The following is a 25,081-nucleotide window of genomic DNA, read 5'->3' as shown; positions in this document are numbered from 1 at the left end:
GGACTTATGGTTTTGGCAGTCTTCCTCCCGACAGAAGACCAGAAATCAAAACAAGCAAATAAATGGCAAGGAAATGTTGCAGAACACAAAGCCCTGACAGGAGCACTTGTCAGAGAGGAGCAGACGCAATGTAATTTGCCTCCAAGTAAAGATGGTTTGAGCTAATGTTATTCCCCGTGGTCCCTGCCCATAGGACAGGGATTGTAACAGCTCTGCAGACAGAGGCAGAAGGGGCTGGCAGCCTCGTGAAGGGGAATGAGGGTGTTTGCTTGTGCCCTCTTTGTCTCTACAGATGCTTTCGGAGTTGCTGTCCCAGGCATTGCATTTACTCTTAAGCTGGGCCTGTACTTTCCATATCACAGCTGCACATTCGCTTGGTTCATTCCCTCCTGGCTCCCAAATACTCCCAAAAGTTAGCGCTAATGAGCCTATCCTGATGTGCTCACCTGACACCACACCTGCATTTCTACAGTGGCTGAAGAAGTGCGTGTCCCCCATAGCTGCTGCAGGTGTGTGCATTTACACAAGCATGCATGTACAAGCACATGTGCATTTACAAAAGCGTGCAGGCACTGGCATTTGCAGAAGGGACACACACAGCTGTGCAGTAAAACCAGTTAAAAACCTCCACGGTTGCCTGGAAAACTCTGCAGGCTCCTAGAGGAGAGGTTTGCTCAGGCTTTGGTTGCGGCATGCCTGAATATTCACTCTTGGTGGAGAGCAAGATAAGTACGTGTCCCTTCAGCATTTTATGAAACAAAGTAATGCAGATATCTATAAGTGAGACATGACATGAAGCATACAGATAGTAAGTTTGGAATAGTTCTGGGAGTTAAGAATTTACATGTCTTTATTAATTATTAGATGTTATTAGTGAGTGACTAAGGAACTGGGAAGCTCTAAGCGTTCTTTTGAAGTAGTGTACCCAAATTAGACTAAATAAATAAATAAATCTAAAAATGTTGGGGAATGTCTGCTCTAATGAATTTTCTAAATACACAAATCACACTTATTAAATCAGTGGATCTTTTAACTGTAAAAATATTATTACTGTTACACTAGGGAAATCCATTCAGAATTATAAAATATTTGGAAACTCTATGTTTCATTTCAGTGGAAAGGTGGTAAGTTTAACAGGAATAAAAAAAAAAAAAAGTGTAGGCTTTGGGATAAAGTTTTAAAAGCCAGCTTTCCCCCTTTCTTTGTATGTGTGCCAATTTTCAATAAGAACTGTTTTCCCCTTTTAGTCTTGTTTAAAATAAACTACATGTATAACAAGATGTTGAAATTTATTTATGGTATGTTAGCACTAAGGACAGGTTGTTAAGGGGTCATAAAAAATATTAGTTTCCACTTTATGGTGGCCAAGTTAGTTTTTCTGCAAATTAAATTTGACGCTACGAAGGCATATATGTGATATATACAACTTTCTCTCCCGCATTGTAATTTCTTTCACCTTAACATGGCCAACAAAGCCTGTCTTTCTAGTAGGAAGAAACTCAGCTGGAGAATTTCCCTTGACCTGTGCAATAAAATTCAGCAGTGGGGAGGTGTGGGGCATCTGCTTACGTGAGTCATTCTGTGTGACTGAAGAAACTTTTCTTGTGGCGAAGGAGGCAGGATGAGGTGCTGAATTCTCCATGTATTAACTTTACATCTGCTTTTCTTTACCCTTTTATCTGTATTTCACTTTATACAGTACTTGTTTTATACTGTTTGTGTGTTCCTTCATCAAAATATTTAGGCTTGTGTACAGATAAGACAGACTTTCCTGTTAGTGTTTAAAAAGCAGTACAGAAGAGTATATTGTTTTATTATTAAAATACAATTTATGAACCAGAAATGATCACAGATGCAAATTTATACTTTGCACATTTTTTTTTCTTAATAAGAATATGTATATTTTCATCTGGGGAGAAAGCAGCATTAAAATGAGTGAGCCCGGGGAGTATTGCCACACACACAGACACACACACACACACATACGCTTGCATGCACAAAAGAACTACAGTGAGTTATTTGCTTGGGAAACAAACTCCTTTGAACGGCCCTTGAAGCCCTGCTCTCATCAGGAAGGCTGAAGCCCTGCTTGTGCGGGTCGAGGGCCTGATCCCCTGCCACGGCAGCAAAGCGGGTGCGCTGGCAGCCCGGCATACTTCTGCTTTTGGAATTTTGGGTCTTTCCGGTTGGCACCAGTATCCCAAGAGGAGGGGAAAAGGGGAAGTAACTCCACTCACCAGATGGGTTTTTCCAAGCCCTCATAGCTCTAATTAAAATGGCTGGCCAGGAAAAACCTACTCTCTTTTCCTTTTCCTGTGCTACCTATGCTGCAAACACAGCTCACCACTGGAAAAATTTCCAGGTTTGAAGGATTAGCAGTAAAAACCAGTGTATTTTTTTTTTTTTTTTTGGCTGAGCTGTAGAAATCTGGTTAAAGATATATATATATATATATTTGCAGTTGTGATTAATAGCTCTGGATGCTGAATAGGGTATTTGTGGAGGGGAGCGTGATGCTAAACAAAGTGTTTGGTACAGCAGCTCTGCTCCTGCTGGAGCTCTCTGCAGCAGGGATGAGGGCTTTAGGCATAACACAGTAAAACCTGCTTTGAAGAATTATGAATTAACAGACTTAAGTGTAAGAGTAGAGTGGTTGTGTGCTTTACCATTTCATCAGTGACCCTCAAGGTAATTGCTGTTGTTTAAGTAATTTTCTGTTCTTTTTATCACATTTGCAAGTGTGAATTTTTCATGGGCATTAAGCTCTCTACCTTAAACCCAGGTCTGAAAACTGGGGTTCTCCCAGCTTCTGGGACAGGTCAGGATGGAGGCTGACAGTAATATGCCTGATCCATGTGAAGTGGGAGATGTTGCATCTGCTTCTGTTGGGTCTGGATGAAATCCATAGTGGGGAAATTGCTGTGAAGTGGGACTTGATTTATGGTCGTGATGAGATGAGCTGGAGAGTATTACATCCTGATGGCAGCTCTCTGCTGAAGGAAAGGAAAAAGCTACTCATTGTCCACAGCAGCAGGATCTGGAGGGATGTGGCTCTTGGTCTGACCATAGCAGGTGGGACAGTGAATAGTTGGGTTTTTTTGGGGGTTTTTTTTTGGTTTTTTTTGTGAGGTTTTTTTATTACAGAACTGCGCTTGGTCAGATGGTTTTGACTAAGCAGAACACAGAAGGGCGATGCCCATTAGTAGTAATGGGGAGCAGACTGCAGCCTGAAGTAGGGTGTATGTACTCAGTCTTCTGGTGCACGTAAATCTCTTTATGTACTTTACCAGAGCAAGAGGTAGTGTAAGGAGTTATAGCCCACCTGCAGATCATAGTTGTCTACTTCTGTTCTTTTCTAGTTTTGTTCCTGTTCCCATACAAAAGTTTATGTAAATTAATTTTGGAACATTCCCCTTTCTTTGTCCATGTTAGTCCGTGTTAGAAGTTAACTTTTCAGCATCCTCATTAGCTGCCTCAAGACAGAGCCAGCACATGTAAATTGTTTTATTAGGTGTCCTGCTTACAGAGAAACTTTAAAGCCCTAATGTAAAAACAGTGCTGTCCCATGTCCCCCTGCCCTGTTTTCTTTTTCTGGAGCAGCAAAGCATGCAATAAATCTGACTTGGTGAGACCCCACATTGTATTCTTTGTGCAAAGTCCAGTGTTTGAACTTCATGGTGTTTTGGTTTCATTCTGAAACTTCATTTCATTGTAGCCATTTATGTTCAGGAAACAATAAACGCCTTTCTGGCGTGCCTTTGGCCTGTACCATCCCTTCAGCTGGACTCTGCCATGTGCACCTTTTCTCTGCCAACTGCACCTCTCAGGTCTGCTGTCTTCCAAAGCAGAGCCCTGTGTCCTATGTGCTTGCAAATACTGTCTTAGGTGATACCTGAGATATGTGTACCTTTACTCACCAGGTATCTGCGCTCAAAAGTGCGTAGGGTGGTAGCAGAGCCTTCACTAGTACAAGTTCTACACCAAAGTGTGGTGGAAGGTATAAGAAATTGCAAGTATTTGAGTAGCAGCTTGGTCTTTGTACTTGCTGACTCACCTGTGGTCTGTCACTTTTCATGGGTCTTTTGCATCATTGTCTTGTCTTTGGGTAATTTCAGCCTGATTTTGGCATTTTAGCAGAGCAAGGGATGACTTCACAACTATGAAATTAAAGTCCTGGCTATGAATTCTAAGCGTGTTAATTCCCCCTTTCTCTACTTTCCTTGTTTCTGTTTGTTAGGGATTCAACATGTACATGTTTCTGTCATCCAGCAGTGCTCCAGATGGAGCAAGAATATTTAAACTCTTGGTTGCTGAAGTAAGATACATGATTTTATGAGCAACACGAGGAATGCCAGATTCACCTGTTCTGTTTCACTTGAGCTTTAAAGTGCCTGCTTACTTGTAGTAGATCTGTTTTTGAAAGAAGGTGCAGACACTATGGTGACAGTTGCCTTAGAAATGCATATACTAATGCAAGGAGGAGCACACCCACAGGCAGCCAGTGCTTGCCATTCCCCATCCCATCCACAGGAGTGACTGCCTTGCACTCCGCGTCCTTGTGCATCTCCCTTTCCCTCACCACCTCTTTGCTCTCTGCCCCACGCCTGTGCTCTCACCCCACTGGAGCAGGGGTAGTGGTGTAGGCTGGGACTCAGCCCAGCCAGGGCAGGTGAGAGTAGGGATCCTTGGTGCTCCCATCCATTTCCAGCAGAGTTCATCACAGAAGATATGTCTGTGGCCGCAGCACATCTGTGCTGGGCACAAATGGGCCATCGGTGGGATAGATAGGTCCCTTGGGCCCACCAGCGTCATGGCCAGGCAAATTCCAAGCAGAAAAAGCAGGAGGATTCCCAAACTCCAGTCCCCTTCCTGCATTTCCAAGGTGAAAGCAACAATTAAAAAGAACTGATACTGAGATTTTTGTGCAAAAAGGCAAGAGGAGGGTGGGGAGGTAGCAGAGATGTGTCCCCTTGTGCTGGGGGTGCAGGAGGTTGGCACAGCCTGCTGCAGGACAGAGGGGGGACAGCAGCACACCTGGCAAGGGGCAACGTGTTGCCCTGTGGCAGAGCTGCAGGTATAGTGCTTCCTGATAAGACCTGGGGAACCTAAAACTGGATGTTCCCAGTGCCAGCCATGGCTGGCATGGTTCTATACCAGTGTGCCAGGAAAATGTGATTCTTGCGCAGAGCTGAGGTGCTGCTGCTGTGGGTCTCGTATGTAGCACAGAGAAGGGGGCTCCTTTGGGCAGGTGCCTCTTTCAGGGCAACCTCTAAATTCCTGAGCAATTCACAGATTAAAATGCCATGTATTGCAATTAAAGGGAAAAAAACCACCCACCCTGCCCTCTGGGGATTAATCTTCAACGACAAGCTGTAAGACCCATCAGTAAAAGTATTGATCCCAAATCTGTAATGTAAACTATGGAAGTGGCATGTCTGCAGGCCCAATTTTGAGAACTCTAAACTTAATGTATTGCATGTATAAGATGTTGATCTTGAGAGCAACCTGAAACATTGCCTGCATTTTATTACACCATACACTCATATTTATTTATATAATAGATTTTGATGGGAAATATCTGTCTCCAGTGAAGTCTGTGAATTAGACACACAAAAACTAAGTATGAGCACTGGGAATAAATATGCTCTGGCTTGTGAGTCAGGTGTGCTGTCCATGGGAAGGGCTGTGATTAACCATTATGTATGTCCTACCGTCTGTATTGTCTTTCAGAGATGAGATTTTTATTTATAACGATCCCTTTCTCTAGTTACATTAAGTTTTGCCATAGTGTTTGAAGAGGCAGGCCTGTTAGCTAGGCACAGATTTACTGTGCGAGTTTAAGCTAATGGATACTTATCAGGCAGGCTGTATTTGGTGATCGTCCATCATTTGCTCATTAAACAGTGTATCTAAGTGATTCTCATTTCCTCCCTGCCATGTCTGGAAAGGAGGAAACTAGACACATTACGATGGAATATTAATGTCCTGGAGGACTTAGCCACCCATAATTAGATCTCCTTTGCATAAACCTGCTAGTGCTACCTTATTTTGTTGTTTGTCTTTCTCCTTAATCACCTTCACATCTTCTTCTGTTCCTATCTTTTTTTTTTTCAGTTTTCCTTTGTAATTCTGTCCCATTTGTCTCATCCTTCTTCCTTTCGTCTTTTTCTTCTTCTTTTTTTTTTTTCTTTTTCTTTTCCCTGACCTACAGAGCACAGCAGTCTGGGTTTCCCCACTCCTCCCTCCTTCACACAAAAAGGCTGACTTTGCCAGCAAAACCCACAGTCTCTGCCAAGCCCTGTTACTGACTTTGGAGAAAAGCAGCTAGAGAACTTGTGCAAATCTAGGCTCTGAACTAGCTAAATAAGCCATTTCAGTAAACCCTCTTGTCTTATTCCCTGGCCTGCTGGCCCATGAAAGGACTAATATATAACAGTCCTATTTAAGGTGGAAAAAATCCTCCTGGCCGAGGGCCACCGATAGCTGAATGGGCTGTGCACTGGGGAGAGAACAGGGAGGTGGCTCTGGAGCTGTGAGTGAGTGTGCCAAGCACCACGCACAACTCCCGTGGGTTAGGGCATGGGCAAGGAATACACCGTCACCTCTTGGGTGATGCCTTGGTCTCCCAGTGCTCCTTTTCACCAGCTATGAGGGGAAAAAATAGTAAAGTGTTACTAACGCTAAATGGAAATGATCACACAAACAAGCAAAATACCTAGTAAACACTGGGAGGCCTGGCAGGAATCCTCTTGCAAAGTTGATTTTCCAAAGGGAGTAAATTGGCGCAAATGGCTGGTATAAAGCACACCTGGCTGCTTCTGCCAGGTACCTTTTTGCTCCCCTGAATGTTGGTACAGAGGCACCAGGGGGATTTGCCTTTCCTTTTAGCTGCAAGGTACGGTAAATGCATCAGCATACGCTCACCAGCACCTATTCTCAGTACTGGCAAAGCCCCACAGATCTTCCCGTTGTCGGCTGGATGTGGAAGTTTCCTTGTGCACGCTGGCAGGAGAGAGCCCCAGCCTCCTGACAAAGGGCAGCGGGTTCCTCATGCGTGGCGTGGCCTGGCTCGGGGCCACCTCTGCACCCTGCTGCGCTCCAGGGCAGGGGCCTGCAGCTTTGCTGCAGTGGCGCTTCGTTTAAAAAACAAATGGGGTCTTTTTCCATACTGTTACTTTTCTTTGCTCCTTTTACGCAGATTTTTGTGTTTTGCAGACCTTTGTGTCTCTGATGTTAGGAGGTGGGGAATGTTACAGGCAACATATAAGCAGAAGGGAGGGAAAGCTTTATGCTGAGCTGGGAGGTGATGTGAACAGAAGGGACTAGCTGGCTTCAGCTTAAAGTAGCCATTTCCAACCTTTTCTTTTTTTTTTGTATGCCCCTGCTAATTGTGGTAGCAGCTCCCAGTGCTGTGCGGGACCAAACTTCTCTGAGTAGTAGGCTGTGAGAGCAGTGGTATTCTCCTCTTTCAGTTCGAGGAGCAAGCCTATCTGTACCTCTCCAAAGGACAGACTGTAGATGTGAGTGGAAAATACCAGTCTATTTAAAGTGTAAAGATTGTTAACATCCTTTGTGCTCCTGCCATGCCAAGCAGCTGGAAACTGGCTAATATACAATCCTCAGTCCACAAAGTTTTGAGCATCCTCAGCTCCCTTTGACTTTGTGGAAATGGAAGCTGCTCTGCATTTTGCAGGATTAAGAGCGCTGTATCAAATCCCAGGCTGTGAGTGCTGTGGGATGAGTCGTGGTGGATGAATGGCGGTTGGATGGAGCTATTCTGTGTCCTGCACTGATTTGGGAGCATGTAATTTCATGTGATGGGAAGGACGGAGCGAAGGCTGGGTAGGACAGCACAGAGAGATGTGCATCTGAAAGGCAGCAAAGAAGCCTGAAGATTACAGAAGATCACAGAGCTCTTGCTTGCGAGTACCTACAGTTAGGTCAGGGAAAATATGTGGTTACCGTGTGATTGGCTTACAATGTGGATTGGTGCTAGGGTATTTCTCTAGAGTAAAAGCTGTGAATCTTGACACGTACGTTACAGCTAGTACACAGGCATCAGTGAGATTTCCCCAGGTTTATTTGAGAGTGTTCTGTCACCAACAAAATCTGACAAAATCCTCCAAATTAAAAAGTGGCACCAGCATTTTCTGCGCTGAAACTGTTCTGTACATGCAGTTTTCAAAGGTTGCTCATGGGTGAGGGAGTGGCCCTGGTCCCAACTGCAGCTCTTGGTAGCAGCCCCGATTCAGGAGAGTTCCCCCATCAACTGGGGGATTTGCTTGTAACTCAACATATTTCTCAGCAGTTTCTCAACCTGTCACAGTTCCTGACATTTAGTTAGCATACTATGGAGTTTTTATATTGTGGGAAGAGTTAAACTGGTCCTTGTGGTCCTTGAAGCCTGTGTAATAGGATAAGGGAGCATACACACGCCATCTGAATTACTGAGGGGCTGTTGCTCACTTGCGAAGCTTGATTGCATCTAGAAATCAACATTTGGTTCAGAAGCGTCTTACTTTGATAAGGTTAACTTCTTTCCTGGGAGTGATAAAGTGTTAAATAAGCACTGTGACTGTGAATGGAGTTCAGGTAATGGTAGCCCCATAAATAGATGTTCTCACTCTTAGGGGGAATGGATGCTGAATCCTTTCAAAGGTTTCTCTGAGCATAAAGAACCAAAATCTTTGAGCCTGCAGCACTCGTGACCTAGCAATTAAGTAAGCGTCCTTGGAGAACATCTGAGATGAGTGGGCAAAATGCAAATATTTGGCACCCACAAGAGTGCTGTATTGTGATGTTGCCGTTGAGCACAGCTTCTCCCCGTGTTGGCCCTATCCTTGTTCTGCCTCTTGCATTTGGGTCCCACAGTCAGTGGGAGCAGAACAGTCTTCTCCAGGCATGACAGCAGTGAGTCCTCCTGTTCTGGTGCAGAACAGGGAATGTTCTCCCACTGCCAGCAGTGCCCTCCCAGCACCAGGCTGTGGGTGGGCAGTGCACAGAGTTACCTATCTTTTGAGTTGACTAACAATAAGATTTTTCTACACTGCCAGACCAAGGCTATTTTCAAGTCAAAGACAGCCTTCCTGAAAGGTTTCAGCTTCATACGTGCCCCCAGATTTCACCAAAGGCACAGCTGTTCTGGCAGGCACACTCTTGGATGAGTTTCCTATAACTATCTCATAATCATCAACCTGAAGGATGCAGCTAAAAGGGTGTCTCTGTTGTTTTTTTTTTTTTTTTTTTTATTTCCAGTACTTTATCTCTGTGTGTTGGCAAATACTATTGGACCATTGACAAAAAAAGAAGAATATAAAAGTCTTTATCGTTAAAAATAGAAATATAGTGCTGTGAGTGTTGATATCAAGGTTTAATTCTTTGAAACTTTTCTTGCCCATCCTTTTTTCTAATCAGCTGTGTATTGAGTCTGCCACTGGGAGACGTGTGCCCTCTCCACTGGTGCAGTGTGTTGCACCCCAGTTGCCATTCTGTTGATGACATGTGGAGCAGAGCGGGACCAAACTTTTGTTCTCCTGCAGTATTGTCTCTGTATTACTAAAGGAGTAGAAATACGCTTTTCCGAAGCATTTAAAAATGATCATTTGGATGTAGAGAGCAGACAGAGACAAGACTAAGAGTGTAATTACATAGCAACTTATGTGGTTGTAACCATGGCTTAATGTGCAGGCACACAACATATTTTGGGTAGAAAATGAGGTGAGTTTGTGAAGGAAAATGGGAAGTATCCAAGAAAAACATGTGAAGCGCACTTGTAAACATTCTGCCCAAAGCTTATCATCAGTGATTTTGGGTGTCTTCATTTTTAATGCCCAGTATGAAATGCCTCCAAAATTTCGTGAAGTGCTGAGCTTTCACCATTATGTTGCCAGGACTCCCATGAAGTAGTTAGAGCTGATACAAGATCTCTAATTGCTTTATAAAATTCCAGCTTTCCATCTTAAACTGTGCTGCTGTTGCCTGCGATATTCCCAAGCTGCAGAGTACTTCGGGTACTTGGGTGGCTCCTGCCCATGCTGCACATCAGCAAAGTAGACTTGTGTGTCCCTACACATTCAGAGTAATTAACTAGCATAGATGGAAGTGTCTAGTCCTTGACTTCAGTAGTTGTGATTGTGGCTGGTGTCTCTCAGAAAACATATTTTCCTGCTAATGGAACAGGAATTATTTTACTGTGCGATGTATTTTGAAAGTGACTGTGTTGAATGCTTTGTACCTCTTCACTGGAGTTTTTTGGCCATTACTACTATTTAAATAATAGCACCCACACAGTGAATGGTAATGTACACTGCTCACCTGAGTCAACCTAGGTTTCAAGAAGTGACAAGAAACTGAAAGTTTAATTGAAGAATGAACTTAAGTGAATTACTCCCTGGCTCATATTATGGACCAAGTTGTTTTTTTTCTTCTTGTTTCTCAGTAGCAAGAGCGGGAAATCCCTTCTACAGCAGTAGCAGCCAGATCTGTCCTGGACCCACTCTGCCCTCCTGGGGAGGGTTGGCCAAGCCCTGAGGCAGCCTCCCAGGGGTCTGTCCTCAGATGGGGGTCTGCGGGACTCCTCACCCCTCTGTGCTCAGTCATGTCCCCACATCTCCAACCAGCCCAGGAAAGCTGCTCCTGCTTCCCTGTGAGTCCAGCAACAGCCGTGTGCAACTGAGGGCAGATTTTAGCTGCAGCTGCTTGGGTGTTGAAGTTCAGTTTGGGAGGAAGAAACTGATTATCTTTCCCTCTGACTTCTGTGGCTTCTGCTTATTGCGGAGGCTGAGCTAAAGCCAGCAGTGACACTACTTCAAATGCCAGCTCCTTAAATAACAATTTATATCCAGAAGATTAAGGCAGCCACGGAGGAACCTCTGGGCTCTTGGTTTTATGCCTGTTATGGAGAGGGAGCAGAAGCATGGCTCCTACATGGTCTCCCTACAATTACGCTTGGTGCCTATTGCAAAGCCTGATCACCTATTTTTTCGCTTCAGCCTCACTGATGTGCTTTCTCTCCAAACCTCTGTGGTTTCTTAATTACATCGGTATATTTCTTTTTCAGGCGGGGCATGCTTTTGCCCCTTGTTTCTCTGTGCCCACTGCCTAGCTTAGTTGATGGATCGGCAGGCAGGTGAGGATCAAGTGCTTGGGTCAGGGCTCCTGACCGGCTGTCACTGTGACCATCCCGCTCCGTAAAACCACCTAAGACTGGTCCTGAGGAGTGCCAGCCTGTGTTCATGTCCTGCCTGGACATGCTTGCGTCTGCCCCGTGCTTGCTGTCCGAGGGGACAACTGGACATGCTGTCCTGCTGCCCAAGAGAAACATCAGCCCAATACAGCGATACCTCTTGGAGTAGGTTTGGCTGTTAACTTTTTCTTACAGCTGATCCTGTGAAAGATGACGTTTGCTTAAAAACCTGAAAAATAAAAGAAAAATGAAAAGGAGAGGAAAAGGGGCAATAGTGGTGTGAGCAGCAGCTGCAGGGAGATGTGTCTCTGTCTAAGCTCAAGAGGCTCCATCCCACTGGCCTCTTCCCTACGTGGAGGTGCAGCACTGTCAGCTACGTGGTGGGTCTGAGCAAAGAGAGGGGGAGAACCTGAAACCATGGCTGCAATAATATGAAGTGAATTTAAGTGCCGTCATCTTCACATATGTGTTCTCTGTCCCCTTTTCAGTCATCAGGGAGCAAAGCAAATTAATGCCAACAGAGGCTGACTCAAACCTTTGCCCTCATTTAAGGGATTCCAAAAAACGCAGTTTTGTTACGTGCTGGAGCCAGCTGCCCTGCAGCAGCTCAAGGACTAGATAGTCTCCGGTGTTTAACCAACATGAAAGGCAGTGTGTTTCTAAAATTGCCGATGACCAGTGTTGATCCCATATACTTCTACTTGACTAGGACTGAATTTATTGCTGTTACGTATTTTTAGCAGACTGGTATTTTTTTTACCTCTCTTTCCAAGATAAAATGTAAAGAAATAAAAACCCCTTCAGCATAAAAGTAGTAATATAAAAAACTGTCCAAGTAAGACAATCAAAAAGCGTTCAAGGCTTAAATAAAAATTCTACTTGCCTGTTTTGACTAACGTACATGAATTGCAAACTTAGCTTATTTAGTTTTGGAGCAGAAACCTCCCAAATAGATGTAGAATTTGATGTTAAAACAAGACATATATTTGTGCAAGAGTGAAGTTGTATTTAGGATAACTACGTCCGGAGTTTTTCTAGTAAGAGGTGGGTCAAAATGGGAACAAGATGGTGTCTTGACAGAACACAAAATGGTAGGTGAGCCTCCAGCGGAGAGCATGCGTGAGCGAACCAAGCCTGCTCTGCCGCTGTTGGGAAATAGTACTGATAACGGCTTCAGTAAGCTCATAGCTTTGTATCTTGTTTTTCTCTAACATTCTGGAATTTCATATTATGTGACATGGCCTTTATGCTAACATAGACATAGGAAAAAGTGTAATTGTGTCTCAAGTATGATTTTTCAAAAGAAGTGGCCAAATTCCACGCTATTCCATTAGTAAACTTGCAGACTAATAGGACTGGAGTTGTGCCCTTCTGTGGAGCACATTTGTTTATGGTCTGAACATAAAATCAAAATTTGTCATGGCACTGCCTATGTAAATTATCTTTTCTGTTCATAATGCCACATGATGTTACTGTTGACATCAACCTGATAGATAGCTTACAGGGTGCCAGAATTCCGTAGTGGACTGGGGGGGGAAAAAAAAAAAAAGTTGGGGGTGTGTGTGTGGAAGGAAAGCATAAAATCAAGAATCTTTTGGTGAAAATATAAATACTCAATGTAAGTAACCACTGGAGCAGGTTCCAGGGCCTGGGCATACAGGTCCCTGCTGGACAATAGCAGCAGCAGCTGTGCTTGAGACTTTACAATATCACTTGGATTTCAGTTGTAGAATTGCGTGGAATTTGTAATTGAATCCAACATAATGTAAAGAGTTAGGCATTGTTCAGAGCATGGAGTAAATACTTTTTGTCAGGAAATAAAGACCCATGATTTACATTTGTTTAGTGTCATGGTGACAGAGCAGACAGGTAAGGATGATCAACTTTTGCAATTAAAAAGAAGAATTTCTGCAGTTACCGCTTCCAAAGCCCAATCTGACTTTAGTAAACCTGCCAATGATTTCACTAACAGTAGGATCGGGCTCTTTTTTTACCCTGCTTGTTGTCAGTTGATCTCTCGGTTATTTTTAAAAATGTAAGAATCAGATGACATTTTATAATTCTTAACAGGCAGAAGGTTATAGATATATCACTTGCAAGTGCTGAGCACCTGGCTCTGACAGTTTTCACATCAGCAAGCCTTAAATGCAGTTATTTATGACCACCATATTACAGAACATGGTTGCACATTAGAATAGTATTTTTTAATTCTGAGCTCTGGAAAAAGTTAAGATACCACTTGTTCTGAGTATAGCTAGTACGTTAGTACATAAAGATGACATAAGTCAGGTGTTCTGACATAGGACAGTTCTTTACTATGATCTGTTACAGCATACGTTTAAAAAAATTACATTTACAGTGGCAATTGTGCACATGCAAGTTGTGAATGTACAAAATTTCAAATATGAATACTTAGCAGCTAGTAATATTTAAACTTCTATTAAAATTTCATGTGAATTTACTGTTACCTGTTCAGGAGGAAACTGCAAACCCATATTTAGGTTAAAACACAGGGAAAATCTCTTTACTAAATGTCTACCTTATGAATTATTTTATAGAAAGCAGTAAGTTCTTTTTCAGCAGTGCAGAAGTCTGTTTTAATACTTAATGTCATAGTGGACCAAGTTTTCAGATGGCTTTGCCTTCCAGTTGGTTTGGTTTAGCAATCACAACTTATTTTTGTTCTTTTTCAGTTGAAGAGGGTGAATCTTCAGATTTTGCTTTGACCTGGGACTCATCAGTGACTCAATCAGGTAAATATTTTAGGTTCTTCTGATTGCAAAAATTGCCAGAAAGCTGCCAGGCTTTTTACAGGAACTGTATTTTGTATGTCACATTCCTGTCTCAAATCCAAGACTACCCACTGCAACACAATTTTTATATCAGTTCCATATGGTCAATAAAATCTATTACATACAGAGACTAATATACTCTTATCCTCTGGAGAGCCATTCTTTCTTCTTGTGGGCATACTGAATCGGGTTGTGATTTCTCCAGTATAACCACTTTGAAGTTTTCTGCAATGGGCACTGTTGCACATTCATTCCAATCTAATTACATAAAAGCTGCTTTAATAGGAATTTTAAACCTCGGTCTCAACTGGAATGTGTGTATTTCTCCTCTCAGAGGAAATTGGAAAGTACTGTCAGGGCTGGAGAATAAAAAGTGGTACATCGTCGTGGTAGAAAGCTTTAACATTTGACTGCTTGATAGTAATAACATTTAAACATGTGTCTGGGGCTTGCTCATCTGTGTTACCTTGCTAATTTGAGTAAAAAGAGGCTCAAGAAACCAAACAGAATAAAGCAAGCTTGTCTGTAGTTGAGTAATATGTATCGATAACACAAGCATGAGGGTAATAGTCAAATGAGTTTGCGTTTAAAGTAACTAGCCACATCTCAGTCACTGTTTGTGCCCTGTGTAAAGATATTTTACTGGCTATTATGTCTTTAACGTTTAGCAAATTCTCAGAATATTTTTTATTTTGAAGACCATAAGTCTGTTTCTGTGCTCTCTTCATACTGGACTGCACAATGGTATTCTCTTGGAAGCTCAGCAGCGACATGAGAACAGCTCAGAAACTGAGCAGTAACATGAAAATTAATAATGGTGCTGCATTCCTGGTTGGCATGGGTTTTAAGAGTCACGGGGAGACTGGCTCACGGGAGACTTTTCTTACTGGAGTCAGTATCTGGCTGGTCTTGAAGACATAAACTGCCTTTGTGTGGCACTTTGGCATTTCACTTTGTACCAGCTGCGCTCTGGGTTGCACTGGGTGCATCTTCTCTGGGTGCCACGGCTGTTTTGAACGGTTCATGTTTTCACTAGTCTTTGATAGCAAATACTGCTGCTGCTGCTGCTGCTGCTGCTGCTGCAAACCCCCAGCTGTGATGTCGAAGGCCCCTTTGTGCCTGGAGCTAACGGCGCATGAAAAGAGCGCTCGCCAGCTCTCTTGCTTGACCTTCGTCTCAAACAGCAGTGGAGTGGAGTTACCGGTGTTATCTATCACAAATGTTGAATTGTATTAAATTTAACACAGGCTGAGGTTCAAAACAGCAGCAGCAACAACAAAAATAATTTCTGTGCAGAGCGGGAGTTAATTTGGGATTTTTGGATGTTAATGGTGACTGTGCTGTAAGTAAAAGACAGCCTGTGAAAGGCTTTTCCCAAATTAGTTGAATCTCCTCCATTTTCTTCATTTACTCCTATAATTACAGCTCTCATTCAAGACGTCGGATATGGGATAAAATGTATTGTATGTGTGATTTATGGCAGCTTAAAGAAAATATGTGCTAACTGGGAGATTTTCCTCTTAATATGTTCAGTAGCTACAGATGTCAATCTTACATGGGTATAAAGATGCAATACAGCATCCTATCAGAACAGGGTGCAGTGCATGGGACAGAGGTTGCAGGCTGGAATATGACTGAGGAACTACACAGAAAAACTTAAAAAGCCCTAGTATGTGGTGGTGCGGCTGCATGGAGTCACTGACTCTTGTGTGGTGTGCCTCCAAAGCTATATTCAGTAACTGAAACCAGTCCCTCAGTCCCAGTGTGCGAGACTTTCATTATGTTCTTTTATGATCTTCCTGTTTGCATTAGCTCCAGTAGTGTGATGTTGAAGTTCAATAAAGGGTGAAAAAACACGCTTCAACTTCTTGTTTCATGCCCCTTCCTTCCCTGGTCCAAAATGACAAAATTGCCTCCCCTTCCTTGACTCCCCCAGCAAAAAAAAACCCCAACATCCAAAAACCAAAAGGCTAAACCTGGGACTTGTTAACTCTGAAACATTTGCCAGATGTTTCAAATTAACATATTTCTCTCCCTTCTTCTCCTGTATGTGTTTGTACATCTCTGTGTGTGTGCAAACACATACAAAGCAACTTCTGAAAAATTCTGTTGGCACTCTGTGCAGCTGCTGTGGGCCAGGGGAGCGGCAGTCCCAGGGTTGTGTGGTACGTAGGGACAGCAAGAGCAGGTAGAAGGTGATTTTTTTAAACTTTTTTAATACTAGCAAAATATATAGGTGCAATTGTGGGAACAGAAGGTCCTTTTGCTGTTGTATCTTATTTTGTTCATCAAACCAGTAGAAGCTATATTGGATTTTTTTTTTTTTTTTTTTTGTGAGTACAAGTTGAACCTGCAGTCGTGGGGCTTGTCCAGGTAGCTGTGACAGCTGTCTGTCCCCAGGTCAGGCGTAAGCGTTCATAGGTGCAGGGCAATGCATGTCAAACAGTGGGGCCCGAGCTCTGTGTCTCGTGGTGGCCTTCTCTGCTACTGAGGGCGCCTGGTTTGTGTATCCCTGGCAGTGGATAATTTGGCAGTAGAAATCCTGCACTCGGGTGGGTCTGTTCGGTGATGGCTTAGCACCGGGTGCCATCCGTTTTCCTATGGTAGAATATGTGCGCAAGTTCCTGTCTGCTCTGGCTTAACACCCTCTCCCTGGTAAAACCTGTGAAGGTGAAATGCTTTGCAGGAATCCAGCCCTTGGCATAGCTGCACTGAGGAATTTATTAAAGTACTTTAAATACAACTAGAAATAGTTTTATGATTTTTTTTTTATTTATTTTTTTAATGACCACAACTTAAAGGCTGTACTTGCTAACATAGAGAATCAGGAAAATGTATAAGGAGGCAGAGGCTGCCCTCGCGCCAGGGTAAATAATCTGGGTGTCCACCAGCCCTGTTTAACAATGGGCATATAGCAAATTTCCTTCCTCTTCAGGTCTTGTAAACATTTTTTTCCTTAATGTAAAAGGAAGAAAAAAAGCATTTCCTTTACTCTCTTAATGTGGGGACTTAGCTTGCTGTTAAATAGCAGGTCAATAGTGTTTTGCTGTGTAAGGGGCAGAGACGTTTTCTATCCCAGAGGAAGAGCACAAGTACTCCTTCCCCCTGCTTTTCCCTCTTAACAGCACATGCAGCCCTTGAAGCCCATCCGTCTCACTCCGAAAGCGTCAGAGAGGGTGGGCTGGGCAGGGCTGCTGGGGGGGGAGCAGGCAAGTGCACACCTCTGCTTTGCAAAAGGATTTTTGGCTGCTTTGAAACCAAGAGGAAAGCAGGATTTAATATTTGCAAAGCAAGGGTCCAGCCAGACAATGTTGCATTGCTGTTGTAATATATCACAAGAGCATTATCTTGAGGAGCAGCAAGGGACATTTTAAAGAAGTAAAAAGTCTTACTAAATATATAGAGAATTTAAGGCATTTTAAAGACCTATGAAGGCATTTTACATGGGGGTTGCTGGGGAGTTTCTCATTAGCCTGATTGTGAGGCCCCAGGGAATCCTGGCTGAATTGTCTGGGGCTAACAGCAGACTGTCTTCTCCTTAAGAGCCTGCAGACCTAAAAGCGTCATTTTTTTTGTGCCTGCTTTGGACGTAACTGAAGGTATCTCACTTTTGTATGCAGCTATGAGTTATGATACTGATCAAGAAAGAGTTTGGAAATACAGAACTGTGGACCCGTAGCCTGAGTGCTGGGGACTAGATGGCACCGGGTATGTCTCTGTGCGCATGTGTTTGCAGAATCTTTGTAGTGTTTGTAACTGGAGGGGCCTCTCCAACGCCAGTGCTCAACCATCCATTAGCACACAACGTTAGTATCATTCAATTATAACATTGCAGAAATCATGAACATAAATTACAGGTTGGTATTCCCCCTTTTCCCATTAGCTCCAGATTTCTTGTCCCTGCCACTGAGCTCGCTTGCAGCAGCTAGGCACACGTGCAAGGGACATTTTAACAAAGCGCAGTGTGGGAGGGGGGAAAAAACCCACAACTTTTTAGGACACAGATATTTGATGGTTTGCTATTAAAAGGTTCTCCCACATACTTGTTTTATATAGTACACTGCTTTAGATTTTTAATTGCTTTCTGCAATTTCTTTTAAAGTTTCCCGCCTTTAAGGAGGAAAAAAAGAAAAGGGGAAACAGCAGCTTTTGAGAAATGAACCACAAAAGAAAAGAAAACCACCCTGTGGTCACTCCTTTTCCCTTCTCTTCCGCTTTGCATGGCACCTCCCAGCTATGTAAATCACAATTTTCACTTGGTTATCTTCAGAAGAGAAACATCCTGACACAGTTCAGGGACTTACTTTCACTCAGGGCTACTGGAGCCTGTGCTGTCTCTGATGCTCAGGGCTCTCCCTGCCCATTCCCTCCTGGCTCTTCCCGGTGCCCTGTGCCACTGTCGGTCTTCTGATCCTGGCGCTGCTGCTGTCTGCTCCCCAGGTGCTGAGGGTTTCTGTTCTCCTCTGTTTTGGTAGGGTTGGGTTTAATTTTGGCTTGCAAAGGAGTAAAAAAGATGAGAATGCCAAGGTCTCATGAAGTGAACGGAGACTTGTACCTCCAAGTATTCATGCACTAACTTTTTCCTCTTTTCTGTTTATTCGGATAAGTTACAGAAGATGTGTCCTTCCTCACCTTTCCCCTTTTAGAGGCCTGTTCTGGCCACACAAAGTTTGTTGTCCCTTCAGCCTTCCTCCAGCACCCTGGGCTTACATGCCCCAGCACAGCCCGGTGCTCGGTCCCCCCTGCCAAGACCACCATCCTGCAGGACCCAGTCCTCTGTGGTGTCACAGTACCAAAGGCTGTCCCCACTCTCTGCCCATGTCCTGCTGGTCTTGCTCCAGCTGCCCAACCTGCTGGGCAGGGATTGTGTCAGGAATATCAGTCGGGAAGGGCCATATGAGAGACTGCCTTCCTGCAGACACTGAGCTCTTGATCTCTGTCTGTATTATGCTTTGTCTTGTTTAACTTCTAAATGGCAGAACACTGAAAAAACCCCTCCCAAATATCCTTAACGTGAAATTCTGGGATCTCTGCTGCAGATCATTGACAAGGTCAGTCACAATTCAGTGCACATTAGAAACCTGTTATCTTGCAAGTACTCTGAAATTACCCATCCCGAGTGCCTTCGCAAGCTCAGACGTCTTCTAAAAGCTGATTTCATTAGTAAATCAATATGAGAAGATTCTGATTACAGTGCTTAAGGATTTCCAACGAAATAAACCTTTGAACTTCGCACAGAACGTGAGAGACTTTGATAACTTTATCAGTTGAATATTTTTTCAATATACTGTGAAATGTTTGATCTCCACTGGTTGGCTTTCTTATGTTGCTTTTAAAAACAGCATCCTTGCCTCTGCAGGGACCTGCAGCATGCAGCCCAGTCAGTATAGTCTAAGGTTCTCAAAATTTTGAATATCTGCATTAGAAGCAGCCAAAACCCAAATAAATGCAGACTAGAAATAAAACTAGGGAGGTTTGTAGCTCCGGCTGCTGCATTCCTCATTTATTCTGAGTTGAACTTTTGTTTTCTTTGGTAGTGTGTTGGTTTTTACAACGTAACATAGTTATGGGTCCTTTCAGAAGAGAAAAAATTTTTCTCCTTTCCCAATTATAAAGTTTAATTTTTAACTTCAATTTTTTATTTATAAATTTAAAAAAAATTCCCCCCCTCCAAAAAAAAAATACTTTTGGTAGTGTTTTCTCAAACAGAAGGTGAAGTGATAGAAAGCACACGATACTCAGATAATGTGGTGATGGGTGAAAATCCAAGATCGATGTAAGACTTTTGGAGCTGGGATAATATGAAAAGAAACAATAAAAGTAATTATAAACCCTTCCCAGATTACTCCGTCGGTAGGAGCTCATGGCACAGCTCTGCATGTGCAGATGTGAGGGCTTCCTGGGAGCAAGTCTCTGCTCCCAGTGCTCCTGGGCTGGTGGGGAGGTGGATGTTGTGCTGCAGGAAGAAGCTGCTGGCTGGAGTGACAGGGGATCCCTGTGGGTCCCCGAGGTCCAAGTGACATCCCACGGCTGTAGCACCTTCAGGGAAAGAAGAGTTAGAAAAACTGAAGTTCCTCACCTTGTGTGGCGCAGTGCAGCACCAACGTGTTGTGTCATGGAAACAGCTGCCCCGTGAATTGGCCAAGGTGTCTCTGGTGATGCAGCACCGTAGGTGTTCCTGTCTTGTTTGGGGAGGGAATCTCCAGCAAGAAGGAGCGATCTTCAGATGTGAACATGATGTGGGTGTCAATATGTAAATTAGAAGCACACACCTGTGTATTACAGCGTTTCCTAGAAAATACTTACTATTAAAAATGTAAATTGGGAAAATTATAGTGATAGCACAGAGGAGGAGAATTAATTTCCATGGTAAAAGAAGTGAGGAAAGAAAAGCTTATTTCAAAGTGAGCTATCGAGTGCTGCCCCTACCCCATCACCCACCTATTCCCAGGCTTTTAAAAGACCGTGTCTGTGGAAAGGCGGTCCCCTTAAGAGAAGTCGAGCAAGCATGGTGTATCACAGTGTGTCACTGGTGTTGCCAAGCTTCACAGTACCTAAAGCCGCCCTGCTAAGTTGCTACAAGCCACATGGCTAAAGGGGAGGATTTCTGTAGGCTGCGGGGTGGCAGCCCCTGCCTGGCCTTGCTGGCGAGGGGCTGTGGACTGGCACGCACTGGGACTCTGGCAGTGCATCAGGACTGGTGATGGGCAGCAAGGTTTCTGTCAAATCTGGGAGTATCTCTGGGTTTATTGGATTAAACTCATCTGAAGTCTTGTGAGCTTGTTGTGTCTGCTAGTATGGGGCTGCTGTAGATCGGGGGATGTTCTATAGGGTCTTCTGGCAGGGGCATCTTGCCAGAAATACAGATACAACGTCAGCATGAATGGTTGCGCATGTGAGTGTATCCTTCTGGGGCTGGCAGGGGACGTTCTCCATGGGGTTGTGTCCCTGTCTTGCCAGCAATGGTTTTTTTCCCTGCTACAAATTTGCCTTTTATTTAAAAGTGTGCCTGTTGGTGCTTCATCTGCTGGGAGACTGTAATGCTGTGTTTCATTTCCTTGCACCAACTGAAGGAAGTCCCTCACCTTGGCTGAACCAAGGTGGGTGGATCCTCAGGCACAGCCTTCCTGGCTCTCCATCCCTTGTGTGCCTTCAGGTGTCCTGCAGGTATGAGCATCCCAGTGATGGACACTGCTGTTGAGCTGAAGGGAGCACTGGAAGGGAGCAGGGCACAGCACAGAACCTTCCCATCTTTGCTTTCCTATTGTCCCTTCCTGTGTTTCTTTCCAGTGGTGCTACCTTGTTCTGTCTTGCTGCCCAAGCGAAGGACCGTGATTAGATGAACGTTTTCTGTATTTTTAGATGAAAATTATATCTGTTGTTTACAATAGCCTTCGGGGGTGTAACTAGCAGTAATAGGCTAAAGTAAAGCAAAGGAGATACTAGGCTGAGTGTCAGGAAACATTTCCCAGTAGTGGGACCTAATAGGCTCTGGTATTATCTCCATCACTTTGGTCATTTTCAAACCAGACCGGACAAAGCGCTTGAAAATACACTGTAGGAACAGTCTTACATTAGCAGAGGGATGGGTAAGATCCATCTTAAGTCCTTCTCATCTCTAATTTGTCCAGTTCTGCCATGCTTTCTATTTCCTAATCTCCTGCAGGTTTGAGAATAGAGGCAGACTGAATGATCGGGCAAATTGTGCTTTCTAGAGCTGATTTCACAAAATATTTTTATGTAGGATCTCAAAGCACTTTGCAAATGCTAATTAAGCCTCCCAGCCTAGTAGAAAAGTCCTGTGCCCCCTGTCTCTGCATCATGCAATAAGTGCCGTGCTGCAGGTCAGCTGGAGCTCTGGGACTGATGGGCACTTGCCAGCCCATCTTGCTTTGAGTTGGTTCTGCAGGTCAGTGGCTTTGCTTTTCCAAGTCTGCTTTGACTGGCTGGTATGAGAGGGAAGCTGAAGCCACGCCGCTGCAGGAAGTGATTGCAGTGGGTTTTACCTTTGTGAAATCAGACAGCTGTAGAGTTGAAGGAAAGTCTCCCGGTGAACAATTTCTTTGGTTTTCACAGAAACTTCTGTTCTCCTTTGAGAGAGAGAATGTTTACACATTGCAGTTGTAACTGGTAGCTCAAAGCTGAATAAAGGTAAAACAGGAATAACAGAATATATTACATTGGCCTGTTGCTTAAATGAGAAAAATCAATAAAATAATAATGCCACAGTGGTGGATCCCCAGTAATCATTCTTCTTCAGAAAAAAACCCCCAGATTGTGCCAGTCCTGAGAATAGGGTTTTATAAACAAGGTTGTAAAAGAAGAAAACCAAATGGAATAAACAAGCTCCACTGCTTTGTTTTCTGGGCTGCGTAAGGACGTTGATACGAAACTCTGCAGTGAAGAACTGCATGAAATTTATGATGCTTTGCCCAAAGAATCTTTGCTTATTCAGTACAGGAAACTAAAATCATTTGGGTTGGAAGGGACCTCTAGTGGGTCTTACTCAACATTGACCTGACTTGTAAATGTTTCTGTAACCATTACCGCCATATTTTGGGTTAAATTGTCTTGAACTGTTAAGCTTATTGTAGACCAAGAGTATAGGTGTGGTTACTGTACCATAAACGTGTAGAAAACAGAAATTAAAGCCAATACTCATGGAAAAAAAAGTATCTTTTCAAAGTTAATATAGCCTAAAATTTTCCGTAATAGAAGATACATTTACATTTCTGTCATTTAGTGTCTGACGTAGCCTTTTTCCAGTCTTGCTTCAAGGAATTATGATGTCATTGTCAAAATAAACCGAACTCATCTCACAATCCTCTATTTGTTGTGTATAAATTCAAATGAGAAAACTGTTAAATGGGACCATTTATAATGAGATTTGAGATACCCTATAGCTCTCACTTGGAGACAAGTGACCTTTGTCTTTTTTGGGGCTGAGTAACAGCGCAGTGAAAATTTAATAATGTGTGCAGAGACCTGGCAATAGATTGGGGTGTGCGTGGAAGAGGTGTTCAATGCATCTTGCTCTACATATTTTTGAATTCATCACACTTGGGAGTGAAGTGCCTGCCTGTTTGTGTTTCACTAGCCATGCCTCTTTTCTCCCTTGGATGGCTTTGGTGTTTGTTAGTAGAAATTATTAGACAGTCACAAAACACTAAAGAGAAAGGAAAAAAACCCGCACGCTTTGCTTGGAAACACTGCCTGTGTTGCATAAAGCTCTGACAAGATCAAGCCTCTAATTAAATTATCTGGCACGTGGACAATTCTGTTCCGAGATCTGCTGAGCTAATGTGTAGCCATTAGCTCAGACAGCCACCAAATCAGAAGTACCAAAGAGACAATTTACATAGGGCCACAGCGTGTTTTAAAAAATTCTGGTGAGTTGTGAAGCCTGTAATGTTAATTGCCAGTTAGCACATTGTAATTGCTGTAATTATTTGCAAGTAAAATGATGTAAGGGACTTAACATTGTACTTTTCTTAACACTTCACATGTTGGTGATCCACTAAATCTCCCACTTAGAGTTTTGCTGGTTATTTTAGGAGCTCGACAGCCACTTGCTGAAGTCTGATCTCGTCCGCAAGCTTGCCGTTCTGCCTGATGTCTTTAACACTGAGCAGTGGCTCTCTAAAATCTTTATTAAAAAAAAAAAAAAAGGCAATAAAATAATAAAGGCAAATGTCTGCTGCTGACCAGTGAGAGCATAGCCAGCCCTGCAGCTGGCCACACTGGAGCCCAGCTGGGAGAGAGCCCTCAGCACAAATTGCCAAGCCTATTGCCTCCCACCACCACGCTGCGGAAGTGGGCCAAAAGCTCCTCCGTATGGGATTAAAGTGATGTGTAATAGATTAAAGATCAAAAATGTTAATTAAGAAATGGTCTTTTCTAATAAGATGCCTTCAAGGGCACGGTACCAAAAATGAGGCAATATCTCATTTTGGCAACAGTGCTGGGGTTGTAATGAAGCTGGAGCACAGGGGTAAGGGGAGAAGGAAGGGACGCCTCCTGTTCAAGGCATCTCCTTCAGAGGGGGTAAATCAATTAGCAATAAAAATGTAAACATATAAGTCAGAATGATATTACTCTGAATGCTACTGAACAATGTATGGATTTAGACGTACACATTTTAGCTTGGTGTTTCCTTGAGGGTAAGTTGGCAGTTTGTGACTGATAAAGGACTCCTTCGTCTTAGTGGTATTTAAGCAGCAGCATGGTAATTTGGCTGAAAATAATGACTCTTGTTGGAAGCTTTGATGCATTTGAAGTGAATCCGTGCAATATATTTTTTTCCTGACGTGATTTTCTAGATATGGGAGGTTCAGCACCTTTGTTATTGTGTTGAAACTTGTAGGTGCTATGTTTGGGGAAAGGCTTATTTCTCTTCAGAAAAAGGAAGAGCCATAACTCTGAGCTCTCATGTTCCAGGCTACTACAGCAGGGAGAAGTTTATGTTTTACAAATAAACTGATATGCAAGTGTTAATTTTGTGTTTCTAACCCGAAAGGTGCTTTCAAGAGCTGTGAAATTTTATTGCGTCATTATAACTAAAGAAAACGTGGGGTTTTTTAGACTTGAGCATTCTAGTTAGTGACTCTGCTGTTACATTTTCTTAGTAAACTCATCAAAACTCCAAAAGGAAACCTCAGATGTTTAACAGCACTTTTCCTTGTGGTGGGGTGATGGAATTTCACATCCTACTTCAGCCCACACTTTCCCCTCTAAACACCTTAATGCTGAAAGCTGCAGTATTTCTGAAGCGAGTTATTTGCTAGCAGAAAATGGAGGGACCCTGCAGGCAAATTTCTTCCCTATTGGTTGGAAGCTTTCACTTGGAAAAAGAAAACCACTGGCACCGTGAGGCTCTCTGCGTAGCGTGTAGATGTTTTAAGGCTCTGGCTGTTGTTTGAACCAAAGCTAGAGAGAATTTTCAATTTGAGAGAAATATGGTGGGAAGGTACCTGCTGGTTGTGTACCTCTCTGTGCGCGTGGTGTGCTGGGGCTGACCGAAGCAACCTGGCAGAAAAAAGTCCTCTGACGATGGTCTGAAATTTAGATTTGTTATTCCATCTGTGTATATTTAATCTTTATCTGT

At 43.3% G+C, this 25,081-nt stretch overlaps 1 protein-coding gene across 3 annotated transcripts in view; it reads left to right on the top strand.

The window, feature by feature from the left end:
• Window positions 1–25,081, top strand: part of ZNF423 (zinc finger protein 423) — a 234,663-nt gene that overhangs the window by 29,056 nt on the left and 180,526 nt on the right. For all 3 annotated transcript variants that reach the window (XR_008749824.1, XM_055818868.1, XM_055818869.1), the window contains exon 2: window positions 13,879–13,938. Coding sequence is in view for 2 of the 3 variants with exons in the window: in XM_055818868.1 (XP_055674843.1) it covers window positions 13,879–13,938 (60 nt within the window). In the remaining variant the exon portion in view is untranslated. The remainder of the gene's footprint in view (window positions 1–13,878; window positions 13,939–25,081) is intronic.

This window comes from Falco peregrinus, chromosome 14 (genome assembly GCF_023634155.1).
Source record: "Falco peregrinus isolate bFalPer1 chromosome 14, bFalPer1.pri, whole genome shotgun sequence".
NCBI lineage: Eukaryota > Metazoa > Chordata > Aves > Falconiformes > Falconidae > Falco > Falco peregrinus.
The sequence above is the reverse complement of the archived record's forward strand: the minus strand, read 5'-3'. Positions and strand labels throughout refer to the sequence as shown.